The 12,915-nt window shown below is 56.3% G+C and overlaps 7 protein-coding genes across 7 annotated transcripts; 4 read left to right on the plus strand and 3 right to left on the minus strand.

The window, feature by feature from the left end:
• On the minus strand, positions 1 to 1,395 carry N657DRAFT_275459 (uncharacterized protein). The gene is made up of 5 exons (XM_062786578.1): positions 1,229 to 1,395; positions 949 to 1,176; positions 632 to 893; positions 355 to 579; positions 1 to 289 (listed from the first exon to the last, which is right to left on the minus strand). Exons 2-5 carry the CDS (start codon positions 1,009 to 1,011, stop codon positions 216 to 218), a joined length of 624 nt encoding a protein of 207 aa, XP_062649494.1. The 5' UTR covers positions 1,012 to 1,176; positions 1,229 to 1,395; the 3' UTR covers positions 1 to 215.
• Positions 1,396 to 2,621, plus strand: N657DRAFT_275458 (uncharacterized protein). Its single transcript, XM_062786577.1, has one exon. It carries the CDS (start codon positions 1,729 to 1,731, stop codon positions 2,434 to 2,436), a length of 708 nt encoding a protein of 235 aa, XP_062649495.1. The 5' UTR covers positions 1,396 to 1,728; the 3' UTR covers positions 2,437 to 2,621.
• Positions 2,622 to 4,512, minus strand: N657DRAFT_275478 (uncharacterized protein). Its single transcript, XM_062786579.1, has 5 exons — positions 3,090 to 4,512; positions 3,017 to 3,034; positions 2,896 to 2,949; positions 2,750 to 2,830; positions 2,622 to 2,651 (listed from the first exon to the last, which is right to left on the minus strand). Exon 1 carries the CDS (start codon positions 4,124 to 4,126, stop codon positions 3,092 to 3,094), a length of 1,035 nt encoding a protein of 344 aa, XP_062649496.1. The 5' UTR covers positions 4,127 to 4,512; the 3' UTR covers positions 2,622 to 2,651; positions 2,750 to 2,830; positions 2,896 to 2,949; positions 3,017 to 3,034; positions 3,090 to 3,091.
• Positions 4,513 to 4,549: 37 nt separating this feature from the next.
• N657DRAFT_631951 (FAD/NAD(P)-binding domain-containing protein) lies at positions 4,550 to 7,587 on the minus strand (the record flags this gene model as incomplete). The annotated part of the gene is made up of 6 exons (XM_062791107.1): positions 4,550 to 4,997; positions 5,120 to 5,285; positions 5,390 to 6,060; positions 6,246 to 6,768; positions 6,842 to 7,439; positions 7,471 to 7,587. 6 exons carry the CDS (start codon positions 7,585 to 7,587, stop codon positions 4,550 to 4,552), a joined length of 2,523 nt encoding a protein of 840 aa, XP_062649497.1.
• A 223-nt stretch (positions 7,588 to 7,810) lies between these two features.
• N657DRAFT_275454 (uncharacterized protein) lies at positions 7,811 to 8,930 on the plus strand. Its single transcript, XM_062786576.1, has one exon. It carries the CDS (start codon positions 8,035 to 8,037, stop codon positions 8,632 to 8,634), a length of 600 nt encoding a protein of 199 aa, XP_062649498.1. The 5' UTR covers positions 7,811 to 8,034; the 3' UTR covers positions 8,635 to 8,930.
• On the plus strand, positions 8,931 to 9,960 carry N657DRAFT_275453 (uncharacterized protein). Its single transcript, XM_062786575.1, has one exon. It carries the CDS (start codon positions 9,228 to 9,230, stop codon positions 9,852 to 9,854), a length of 627 nt encoding a protein of 208 aa, XP_062649499.1. The 5' UTR covers positions 8,931 to 9,227; the 3' UTR covers positions 9,855 to 9,960.
• Positions 9,961 to 10,896: 936 nt separating this feature from the next.
• On the plus strand, positions 10,897 to 12,354 carry N657DRAFT_567750 (cyclin-like protein; the record flags this gene model as incomplete). The annotated part of the gene is made up of 3 exons (XM_062788540.1): positions 10,897 to 11,126; positions 11,197 to 11,404; positions 11,464 to 12,354. 3 exons carry the CDS (start codon positions 10,897 to 10,899, stop codon positions 12,352 to 12,354), a joined length of 1,329 nt encoding a protein of 442 aa, XP_062649500.1.
• Between the last annotated feature and the right edge of the window lie 561 nt (positions 12,355 to 12,915).

The following is a 12,915-nucleotide window of genomic DNA, read 5'->3' on the forward strand; positions in this document are numbered from 1 at the left end:
GCTTGGCAACAGTCAGCATAGAGTGGATTGAAAGCACTGCTTTCTATCCACTAGTAGATTCGAAATCTACTTAGGTAGATAGATGCAGAACCCTGTATGGTGATGGTTTTGCAGCTCAGACGCTGCGATCCGTCTGATTCCGCGAGTCCGCTTCGCGGTAACAAGGTCGTCCCTGGCCAAGAGCTGGCGAAGCGCCTCTGGTGCGGCCTCGTCCTTCAGCGCCTCAGTCGCGTCGGTGCCGGCGTAGGGCAGCAGGGCGTTGAAAACTCTTTACTGTCGTCGCGGGTGACTGGTTTCATTGTTAGCAGGGGTATTGGTTCTGGAGGAACACGTATTTCGCTAAGGGATACTAACGATTGTAGATATCGTAGGCCCGGTCCAGGAGGACAACCTCGTCGTGCTTGATGTCGTTCTGCCTGTGATCGAGCATGTCGTGGACGATCCACCCTACCCTGAGATGCTCGTGCTTTTCCAGCGTGAGTCGCCAGTCAGAGTGGAATTGCTCAAATTCCATGCTAGGGTCGCGGCCTGCGTATTGACGGAGTATCTCTGAACCGCCGGGGTGGGACTCAAGGTAGCCTGGCGGGAGTCAACAAAGCACAAACCGGCCAAATGTTGCTTCAGTACTCACGCCCGAGATCGAGAACCACGCCACCAACGGCACAGTACATGCCGATTTCTGGGTAAATGTATCTTCCCAGTTCTCGCAGAGTGAATGGTCGATCCCCTGGCGGGAGACCGGCTGCCTGCTTGAGAAAGCCGCATTTGTACAGGGCTAAACGTCTGAGAAGGTTGGGGACATCGGCGGCGTCTAAGGCTTCTGCTTGGGGTTTTTTCCCCGGTAGCCACCGCGATGAGGGCATCCCATTCAGCCTCCGAGCGGAAATGGAAGTCTGCTCTCAGTCAACTTCATGTGGAAAGAATCAGCGGGCAAACTCATTAACTCACTGGTGATGTCGTAGACAAGGCTCCCAATGACACACCACAGTTCGCGGCCATCCTGTCCGTCATGCTCAGAGACTACCTCTGGACGCTTCCAAGTCAAGAGCTTGCCAAGCGGCTTCTGGCTCTTGGCTTTCAGAGCTTCCACAATCCGCTCCGAGACGATCTGGCGACCGACCTCCGTCATCTCAAAGAACGTTTCGACGTCTATACCAGGGTCGTTCCGCAAGATACCTAGGACATGGTTAGCCAGGGAGCCTTCTATGATAGACGACGGGAAACTCACGGCTGACGTCAAAGACATCATACCCTCCTTGGTCATCAGGCAACAAAGCCCAATTTGTCCCGGTCCGGGTAATCGACTTCTTCGCCCCAACTTCGGACACGGTGACGTACTTCGTCCTCGGCGACCAAGCCGGATCCTTTAACAGATCCTTATTCCGGCGAACAATCTGCGCCCTATGCGCATGGCCCTGTGCCTGGGCAGCAGAGCTACCCAGCGCAACCTCATGCCACGGCACATAATTCCCCGCGTGATCTGTCGTGACCAGACTCGTCACTATACTCAGGGAACGCAAACCTCCAATTCATCCAGTCCTCTTCGTCCTTTTCAAAAGCATCCTGCTGGAACAGCGACGCTAACTCCCTCTCCAACGCGTCCGCCAACGGCCGCGAAACCGGTTCCACGCTCTCCCAGCGCTGCTTCTCGTCCAGCGCCCGCTCCAACAGCCACTGCCGATTCCCCAGATACTTCACCACCTCCCCATTCTCATTCCGCTCTACAACATGACCATCAAAATGCCTCGGCCCCAGCATATAAACCGGTTTCGGCTTAGGATACACCTCCCTCTTCTCCACAAAACGCCATCGCCCGTTCCCCGCCTCTTCGGCCGCCTGGCTTGGGAACCACGTATTCTCAACCGTCCGCGAGAAGGGATACGGCAAGCCGACGCCCTCCCGCCGACCAGGCAGCACGGCCTGCATCATGAACGCGAGCACGATGAACACCCAGTCGCGCGGGGGGAAGGGTGCGTCGATCCCTTGCCGCATATGGTGCAGCCACAACCAGTAGTACATGCCGCTCTGGGCCAGGTGGCCCTCGTTCTCGGCGAGCTGGGCCGCGGCTTCGGTCAGGCGGCGGGCGGGGTGCGCCGCGGCGGTGAAGCGGTCTACGATGGCGCGGGCGGCCGTGTTGGAGTAGGGTGTGTGGAGCCAGCGCCGGTGGGCCGGGCCGTACCATGGTCGGAGGCGGGACCAGAGGGCGCGGCGGGCTTGGAAGTCGGCGAGGGAGCTGGTGATTTCGTTGGTGATGCTGGCGTCGGTGGCGTGGATGGTGTTGAGGGGTGTGTTTGGGAGGAGACGGGCACGGCGCTGCTCCGTGTAGAAGCCGCGGTAGACATTTTCGCAGGAAAAGAGGCGCGGGGGGTGGAAGGCGGCGAGGCCATAGCGTCGGACTTGGGTGCTGTAAAAGGACTCGAGGAGGATCGAGGATAACCAGGCAGCAGGGATAGCAGAGGTTGTGCTGACTTTGCCGAGCCATAGGACAGGCTGATTATTGACCGAGGTGAGCGAATCAATGGATGGACGGCCACTCCCTCATGCTCAGGCCGTACTTGTAACCGCTTTTGCCAAAAGTGTCAGCCAAGGGGGCTTCGAGGAACTCGGTGCCGAAGAAGCTCTTGATGCCGGAGCAGCCAATTTCTCTGTCCCTGGTTCGGCGTTAGTAAGGGTCCTGCTGGGCTTCTTCGAGGTGCCAACGGAGGGGACTAGGTAAACGCTGGGAAATTCCAGGAGCACCATGACCAACCCGTTTCAAGTGAGATGGGAGTTCCAGAGCCCATGAAGCAATGACAGGGATAAGGGCAATATACCACTCTTCGTCGTAGTACTAGCAGATGAGGTCAGTTTGTGGACTCCGATACGAAGGAGATAGAAGCAATTTGATATACTTACAGGCTCAGGAGGGATATCAATTTCATGAATGTGCCTCGAGAGGTTGATGGCATGCTATGTAGGGCATTAGCATCGTGAATATTTCGGCGGGATACTGACTCAAGGATGACAAGTGCCTTACTATTAACTCGTGCAGCAGCTAAATGCAGGGTTAGCAAATTTTACTGGGTACCGAAAAACAAGGTACAGCTTACCGTCACAGCGAGCGACCACTTGGCATGACAGCGTTCTGACAAGGTTGTCTTCGGGTCCAATAGACTCGGAGAGGTTTCACATGAATGTACGTCGTCATGAATGGCGCCGGTCTCTCAGCAGGGGGTGTGTCCTCCTTGGGCTCAACCCCACCGTCCCACTCCCTGGCGGTGCGGCCATACTGGTCTGTCTCATTGGCGGAGTCGTGAATATGGTAGAAATCATCGATAAACGTCCAAATCAGGAGCGGCGCCACCTTCTCCGCGACATACTTGAGCACCCTCTCGCCGTCGCAATGGTTGTGCCTGCTTGGAACCCTGTACGGCTTCCTGTTGGGCCCCAGCGGGTCCGGATAGCTGTGGAAGTCCCCAGGGGCTGGCTCTGCCTCCATCCATTCGGTCCTGGTCTCCCAACAGAGGTTGTTTAACCAGGAACCTGTGACCATGTGGCGGAACCAGCGGTTCGCAAGCTCAATCGGCTCCCGTAGTTCCTTCCACACCGCCGGGACATCGACGCTCCAGACATCCGTGGCTGTGATGCCCGGCACAGCATGGCGAGTGAACTTGCCGTCGACAATGGGCACGCGGAAATCATACCACTTGGTCTTCCGAAAGGCCGGGTGCCAGCTGCTCTCGTCCACTTGAGTACCCAGCCCATTGTAGTCCAGTAAACGTGGCGTGATTGAGTCCGACTGACGATGGCCCCCTGGCCATCCATTGACAAGGCGTTCATTGAGCACGGCGAGCTCCCAGGTCGTCAGGCCGCCGTTCATGCTCTGCTGGGCGTCCTCAGTCGCGAACAGCATGTCGAGCTCGTAGTCCGAGGGCTTTGCAAAAGGCGCCAGGTTTCTGAAGTACTCATTGTCTTCAGCGTAGAAGATTGGGTGCAGGTCGGGGATGCGCGGTGCAAGTCCAAAGTGGGCGAGGGGCTCCCTTGGGTTGTTGAGCACCGAGCGCGCATGGCCGCCGAATTTACAGAGCCACGGTGATGACTGCCGGCTATCCCAAGAGGGGATGTTCGAGGGGAGTTGGTTGCTCATAGTGAAATTAAGGTACAGGATGATGCTGTGTTATTAGGACGTGGAGAGCACGAGAGAGTGATGGATTTGTCTTTTGAAAACCATTCGGGAAGGACAAAACTAGAGTGTCGGGCTACAAGGGTGTGGCAAACACGGGGACCTCTTTGGAGTCTTCCTTTGTTGCCGTTCCGGAATGGGAGCCTTTTGTGGTGTGTACCGCCTGGAGGATTGCCCAAAACGGTGCTGCTTCACTCCAGCAAGCCCCATTATCTTTGATTAAGAAGCTTAGCCAACAGTGATCCACGCATGTACTCCAAAGCATCAGCGCCTCTGCGCCGAACCGCCCCTGGTCAACTCACCGTGAACTTGACCTCCCAAAAGTCCCAAACTTAGCACTCGCCGCTTCGTTCATCGAGCCCGACTCAAAACGGTCTTTCACGGCCATCATTCCGGCTTCTGCGCAAACCAGAAATAGTAATGGAAATACCGATGCACGCTCAAATTGGCCAACCCGGACCTGGCATGGGCGAGTGTGACCTGGCTCTCGGTCTGCGATAGGCCGAGAGCCTGGAAAGGGCGGCCGGGGAGGGCAGGCATCAGGTCTTGAACCGCCATCCTCTGGTACATGCCGATGAGACGCAAGGTCTTGTCGCGTGCCCAGGGGCCAATGGGCACCTTCTTGACGACACACTGAATGTTCTTGAACCCGGCATCGCGCAGCAAAGGTTCCAGGCTCTTTGGCAGCGTCACGTCCATGCCAAACATGGAGAAGGCACGGTGAGAGAGCTCGTACATGTACTTGACCGGATCGTTGTCGGGCATGGTGTTGTCGTCGCAGAGGACCTCGGCGCAGAGTTCTTGGAGCTCAATCCAGCCGCCGGGCTTGAGGCTTCTACGGGAGCGTCAGTGCAAGTTTGGAGCGGCTGGTTTACATGGGTTATAATATGTCCATGAACTTGCCTGTATGCATTGTCTAGCACCTTCGGGACGTTTCGGAGTACAATGGTCATGAACCTAAAGTGAACAAAGTCGACATCATGGTCCAGCCAGTCGCCTTGCTCGCAGTCGTCGACGAGGAAATCGACATTTGGGGGGACCCAGACGGGCTGTGTGGGGGACAGGTCGATACCACGGACGCGTGCGGTTGGGAACAGGTCACCGATTTCGATCGCCCACATGCCTAAGTACGGGGTTCCGCGTGCTGTCAGTTGTGGTGCCTAGGCTACGGTACACAGTCCAAGGTGGACTCAGCCTGACTCAAACCAAGCCAGCAAATTAACTCACCGGTGCCTGTGCCAATGTCTAAAATCTTTTGGGGGTTCGCGCCAATGGGAGCGTAAAACAGCTTGCCGTCGCACAGCTCCAGCATCATGGCATGCTTCATGTCCTCGCGATTAAGCTCTTCGTCGTCATTGGGAATCGGATAGCGGCCATTCTTGAAGTGCTGATAGCGACGACCATTCTCGATAGTATGGGCGTATATGGACGACGTTACGCTTGTCGACCCGGTCGATGCCGTCTCGTAACCATCGGTCAGCGCAAACTCGTCTTCGTCCGGGACGTGGTCGTCCCCGGCCGGGACGATGACAGATGACCTCTCGTCTGCTGCCTCCTGATCATGATCCTCTTCGTGGAACATGGCATGCGGGCGTGCGGCGGGGCCACCGGTGAGTGTGGTGGGGCTTGTTGTGGGTTGCGGTTCGGGAGAAGCGGGGCTTGGGTCGCGGTTCGGGACGCTTGCGGAGCTTCTGTCGCCGCTTGCGTCGCTCGGCGCACCGCCGTCGATCCCTTCCTTGTCGGGACTCGACCGAGGCGGGTCGTTGTCGGGCATTGTTGACAGTGCAGCAAAAGAATCGACGGCCCTCGATGCACGATCTGTTGTATTTGTGGCTTCTGGTGCAGGTTGCCTTCCCGAGTCTGCGGGCTGAACTCGTCGGTTGCATTTCCAAATCTCGCTAGGCCACGTGAATTAGCGTGCCATGGCTCGGAATATGGCGGCTCCACCCCTGAAGAACAAGGCACAGCAGCAAGGAACAGTCGGGATACTGCAGTCGTCAACATCCAATTGGATCTGAACTGGTGACAATATGGCAGGACGCCCTGAAGTCCAGAAATGCGTAGGTACTCGGGTCACGCAGACCTCGCGTGCCCTTGTCTCGCCATCAGCATCTTGTGCACTGTCTTAGGGTCCATTGAAAACTCGGCCTCCTGCAGTGATTGTTGCACAGCCTTGGCGCCCCGCTCAACCATGTCGGCGTCGTAGGCCGAGATGGCCTGCAACCTGGTAACTGCGCCCTCGTGCACCTTGATGAGCGCATCGAGGTACTGGCTTGCGTCGAGAATCGCATGCTGGAAGCCCTGTCCGCGGTAAATCAGCATTGGATGGGCAGCGTCGCCAGCCAGCGTGACGCGGCCGCCGCGATTATCGAAGGGCTGCGACACCCAGTACTTCATCTCGTCAATGTAGCATTCGCTGCCATCCGGCGACCAGTCGATAAAGAACTGGAAAGGCTCGGCCAGGTTTTTCGTGGTCGCTTTCAAATATTCAAGAGCCTTGTCGCCAACGCCCACTCCCTCGGGCAGAGGTGCTACGCTTTTACGCCAAATCTTGACCCAAAACGTCGTCCACTTGCCCAACTCTTCCGGGGTGTCCGCATACATCACTGCGAAGCAGCAGTGGTCAGCAATGCGATTTCACCAAGAGCTTTTCAAGGAAGAAGCACTTGCCGCCACAACCGCCCACTGAATCCATCGCCATGGTGATCGCTGCAACTGGGTGCGCTTTCAGAACCTCCTCCACCTTGGCTGCATCGCCGTACCGCACAATAGCCGTCGCGAACATGTACCCCGACAAATGCACGCGTGCCGCCTCATCGCCGTTGAACAACAGTTCGCGCACCTTTGACGACGAGCCGTCGGTCCCGAGCACATAGTCGGCCTCAAACGTAGACCCGTCCTCGAACCGCAGCTGCACAGGGCCAGACTCGCCGTCGTGACACAACTCAGTTAGCCTTTTACCCCACCGGATGATCCCCGTATCGTCCAGGTCCTTAGCCAGCACGGCGCGAAGCCTCTGGCGTGACACTCGCCGAGCACCGGGCAGGCGGTTCTTGAACAGTAGTTCGCCCGTCTCGCCGTTGTAGACCGGAAGGCTCTCGGCTTCCTCGTCATAGGTGAGGGCCGGGTTGCAGAGCGCTTCGGGCAGCTTTTCGACGACGTGCTCGGGAAGCAGCTTCTTAAAGAGTGGCATGGCCCAATGGATGAGGATCGTCCAGTCGCGAGGCCGGTCCGCGATGTGAAGCGCTCTCTCAAAAACCACGACGTCAAAGCCATTCTGACCCAAAATCAGCCTATGAGGCCCTGACACAAGGATTCAAGGAGTAGGTGGGCACCTTCTTCAACCCGTGGGCAGTGAGCAGTCCAGTCAGGCCTGCCCCGACGATGGCCACTTTGGTGGCAGCACCTCCATTCGAAGCTGCCATGACTGATTTTTCGTTTCGTTGCAAAAGGAGGCTTGATGTGATTGAGGATGGGAGAGGAAGTGTTTCACTCAAGACGCAACCGCTTTCCCTCCAATCCCCTCCCAGGACCACGGCACTGGGATTGGGCCGATCCCGGTCATGGCATCAACGTGGTGGGGACGCCGGTCACCAGGGCCGGTCTTGGTACCACTCTCAACCCCTGTCTAGATGGGGTTAGGAATCCTCCGGGAGGATCCCGGAGGATCTTCGAATACCGAACAGTCAAGGGACGATGATGGCCACACCAATCTTTCGTCCAATATGTCCGAGTAGTGATCGATCCAACTTGTGATATTCCCGCTGGCAATGTCATGAAGTGAAAATGAACCCTGCAGCGGCCTTCTTTTCACCACTCAGCTATCAGCCAACACGCGGAAACAACAGCGGTAATTCATCACACCGGAATACATGGCAATGTCAGCCCCGCTCGAACTTCACGTCCTGATGAGATTGGACACGAACCTGAAAACACGGGGAACCCCAGGAGTCATTCGGCTTTTCAAGACATCCAACAGTCAGTGGCATCAGCACCGCAATGACTCCACACCAACACCCTTCGCTACTCGGGTGACAGCGCAGATTGTTGAACCACGCTGTCTTCGCCGTCTCACCAGCCCGTCCCCTGAAATACGGGCGCATGGGTGTCTGCATCCATGGCGGACAAAGCCGAATCCTCAACAATCGGCAGGATACCAAGGTCGTCTTCCTCAGCGGCTACCTTGTTCGATAATTCGATCGTATGGTGTCATAAACGGACATTTTCTTGAAACAACTCCTACCAGCATTCGGTTTAAGAGCAAGCTTCGTGGAAGTTCGCCACGGCACTGGCTCGAAGCACCTTTTCAACGCTTAGTATCAGCCGTCGGTCAAGCGTTGCGAAACCTGACACGGGAGGCGGGACTTGGAAGCAGGCGGTTGTTGATAATGGTTGTCGTCCACCGGTTCCTTGTCAGCGCGCTAAAAAGAGATGTGGGATATTTGGGTTGTTCAACTGGCCGTCCAGTGTAGGGGCGGGTTGCGATGTCTGGTTGCGATGTCTGGTTGCGATGTCTGGTTGCGATTTGGTTCCGAACCATAGCAAATCCCGGCCCTGGTCAGGCTGCCTCCCGGGCAACGCAATCCATCTAGAGGCTCAGAATTGTCGGATGCGATACTGAGGACTCGGAATGCCTGCGGATTAGGTTGGATAATGAGTTCGTTTAGCTTCCTCTTTCCAGGAACCACGAGATCCGAACTTAGCCGTAATTCCATCGATGGATACCCCGGTGATGAGGCGATGCCGGCAAAACGTACTGGTCGTTCAAGCGGTAGCCCTTATCCATGGGGGCTCAGACGCTCGAACTCGTTTTGGTATCCCTTAGAGGGACTCGGAATGGTGGTCATATCGACAGACGGGAATGTGACGGAGTCGTCCTAACCAGACTCGAGACTTCAGCTTCAAATTTTTTGTCGACAGGCAAGACCGTTTTGTCGTCCGTTTTCAGAGAGGAGCTGGTCATCATATCGGCAGACGGGAGCGTAAGGGAGTCGTCGATTCGAGTTCTCACGTCCAATCGTCATATCGGCGGACCAAGCTGCATGCCAGCCGGAGTCATAAGGCGATGATTGGTCTTGTTCTGTCAGGGCCAGGGAAGTCACAACTCAGATGTGGCAACCCTACCGGCCTCTCAAAAGAGACCTACATTAGGCACCTGGCCTGGTTAAGATGCAGGTGGGACAAATTTCGTGGCATGCCCGGTCGCATTCCACCCTCCTCCTATGTTGTCTCTCCTTCCTCTTTTTCTTTCCACTCTTCCTTCTTTTTCTTGCTCGCCTACCTGTGCTACGCCGACGGCAAATCGGGCGCCCACAGTAATTCAAGCCATGCAGCAGAACGATACTGGAGACTCAGGGGGGCCAAAAGGTGGACCTTTCTCGGGCGGTTTTGCGGCGTTACCTCTCCAAAATCTGGGTTCCCTTCTCGTCATAATCTGCGCCATCTCCAGTCCATTCTCGATAAATGCTGGCGTCAACCCAACTCGAGCTTGGCCCCTCTGAAAATTCATCTCCTTCCCAACCGTGAGTTTGCTCCAAATACTAGGCTCCGTCGTTTCTCAAGATGCGGCTCCGTCTCGAAATCCTTGCCGGTTCCAGTCCAGCCCGGCCTTGGCCCGAAAGCAGCCACCTCCCGCGTCTCGAGCTGCATGACGAAGTGCACAGCGGTAGCGAGGCTGATTTCCACCACTTGAATTGAATCTTCGACCAGATGATGCGAGCGGATCTCATCTAAGATCGACTCAAACGTGATTGGGGCGCTGAACCCTTCCTGGGCCCCAGTGAGCACGAGCAAAACGGGAATCTCAGCGATCGCGGGAACCCCAATGCTTTAGCCGCTGCCCTGACCACATAGCAAGGAAGCGCGTGTTGGTGAGTTCGGAGGATGGATCATGAGGTTGTGCCACTTACGGAGCTAAAATGCTTGCATTTGGACGCGTTTGCATCGCACGAGCTCGACGCGCCAAGGCGAATTCCTCATGCAGTATCGGACAACACCGGATAATCTTGACCTTCTCTTTTATCACAGCAGGGCGTCCATTGGCTGAGGTATGCCTGTCGAGAGATAGTGGGTGAAGGCTAATTGGACAAGGGATTGCTCCTGCTAGTGAAAACGAGAAGGTCGAGAGTATACGGTATGTTATTGCACTGATAGCGGACCTAATAGGTGCGAGAGGGTTGCACTCACACATTGCTTGTGGCGTAGTAATATCCCGCGCAATTATTCATCCAGGCTTATAATGCCGAAGGTCTGTACCTTGGGACAAATCTCGACTGACTCGAAGTGTCAGATTTCACACCAGCAAGTGCAGTAACTTAGTGCACTGCTTGGAAACATGGAAATAAGCGTTGGCCAGTGCTCTGAAAGCTCCACACCTCAATGGCGGTGGAACCCCCCTGAAATGTCGCCGCATCCGTTGTGGGGCGACAGCTCACTTTGTCCATCTTGTTGCAAATCCATGCCTCATCGGCTATCAACGTCACGTCGAGTCAATAACCTGCGCCAACCCGCCATGCACAGTCCACACTGCTGACAGCCTCATGGCAGAGTTCTTACAGAGAGTTCTAGTACAGTAAGCAGCGAACACCAAATGCAGATTTCTTGAGAAGCACTCTACGAGTCTGGTTAAGGTGCCAACCTATCTGGTCCGTCCTGATCATCCGAGCTTTCAGCCCACCTCAACGGTTGGTGGTGCGCTGCATCACTCGCTTCTCGGCCTTGCCGCCAGTTTTATCATGGCTCCGCAGCCGGCGCAACCGCCGATTCCTGCCGCCACCAGCGCGGTTGCTGATGACAGCAATCTGGTCGGGCCCCCCTCGGGCCTGCTGGCAATCCCTTCGCAGTACAGCTCGGAACAGCGGCTTCGGCAAAGCATGAAGCACGCTGGCCACGATGAGGCGCGCGAGGATGGCTACCGGCTGAAGGGAATTCAGTTGATTGATAGCGTTCGACAGAGCCTGCAATTGTGTGTTGCTGCCTTCACCCCGCCTTCCAACCCCTGGCGACCGAATTTCACTGACAGCGAAGTCTGGCAGGCCTGTCAAAACGTTCGACACCGCAGCGATCTACTACCACAAGTTCCGCGTACGCTTTCCAAGTAACGAATACAATTACGAGGACGTCGCGCTGGCTGCCCTCTTTGTGGCTTGCAAGGCCGAGGATACCATCAAGAAGTCGAAAGAGATCCTTTGTGCCGCACACAATCTCAGGCAGCCGCATGACCACAAGACGCCCGATGACAAGGTAGGCAGCCTGCCTTCGGGGATAATTGGATTTCGACAGAAGGCTGACGCTGCACAAAGATATTCGAGGTCCCGTGCCGGTTCACTGTCGGGCTGGAGCGCCATATTCTCGAAACTATTGGCTTCGACTTCCGCGTCCAATACCCCCAGAAGCTGCTTGTCAAGATGATTAGAAGGATGTTTCCGCGCGAGGACGTCCGTATTCGGGAGGAGGGCAGAAAGTTCCTTCGTATCGCCTACAACATGTCGATTGACATCTACAAGACCTTCGCGCCCATCAAACAGGCCAGCTTCACCCTCGTACTCGCCATCATTGAACTGACGTCACTCCTCTTGGATACGGACCCCGAGAAGACGAAAGACTTGAAGAAGGCCGCGGCCTGGCATTCTGAGAGATCTTGCGTGCTCGAAACCATGCTGGATCTGCTGGACCTTTACACGCAGTTCCCCAAGTCCACCAAGGTCGGAACTCGACTCGCCCTCGACAAAGTCATGGATGTCAAGATCAGCATCAATAGCCTGGTGGCCAAGGAGAAGCATCAGCGCTATCACGGCTGGTGTGATCGATGCGCCCCGGAGCTATTGGACACCCGGTCCCTGACACCCGCCTCGACCACGTCGCCTGCAACCAATTCTTCGCTGCATGGAAGCAGCTTAGTGAAGCGCAAACGGGCGCCCAGCGAGGGGACCCAGCGATTCGTCTTTGACGCCGCGGAGGCGCGAAAGGAGAAGGAGATTGTTGGGCGCTACTTCGACGACGAGTACGAAGAGGAGGAGGTGGAAGTCGATGAGCCGATTCGAGAACCAGAGCCTCGCCATCCGGGTCGAATCAACCATTCTTATCGCGGCCATGGCCACAACCATGCGGACTATGGGTGGTCAGGCCATCGGAGCAGCAGACACGGCCACCCGAGCGACCGGCATCGAAGTCGGAGAGGCCATGGATACTGACCTACATCGCACTCACAGATAGTCATGGCCGGGTCTGTTGCCCATCGAACTCCTTAATCACTAACCGGGATTCTATATCCGGGTGAATTGTCTTATCTCCGTCTGCACCAATATCGCAAGAAAACCTAAATGTTGCATCGCATGACGGCCTGGTGCATCTGCACGTGCATGCTGCAAGAGTCTTGCGCAGGCTGGAGGCCCATTGGCTAGTTCTGTGCGGCCTTGGATGAGTCGTCCATGTTCGATACAAGTTCATAGCAGGCCCTGGTCGCACCAGGCTGCAAGGCGGCCTCAGGTCTCTGATGGATCAACCTATGCTTCATGGCCACGGCCTCGCCACTTCGATCTCAAGCCACCGCGTTCCAGGCTCAGTTCCACGGGGGAGGTCGCCATGGAGCGAGGAAGTACATCCACAACACCCGCCAGGCGTCAATTCAGGGCAGTGCATTTGGCTAACGGCTTCCAATCATTGCCTTTGTGCCCCAGCCGACCGCGTTGCCAGGCGCGGCTCGCCGGACATAGTGGACTTATCTTGCCAGTCAAGAGTAGGGCAGAAACCGC

This window comes from Parathielavia appendiculata (assembly GCF_033297405.1).
Source record: "Parathielavia appendiculata strain CBS 731.68 unplaced genomic scaffold N657scaffold_3, whole genome shotgun sequence".
NCBI classification, from domain to species: domain Eukaryota; kingdom Fungi; phylum Ascomycota; class Sordariomycetes; order Sordariales; family Chaetomiaceae; genus Parathielavia; species Parathielavia appendiculata.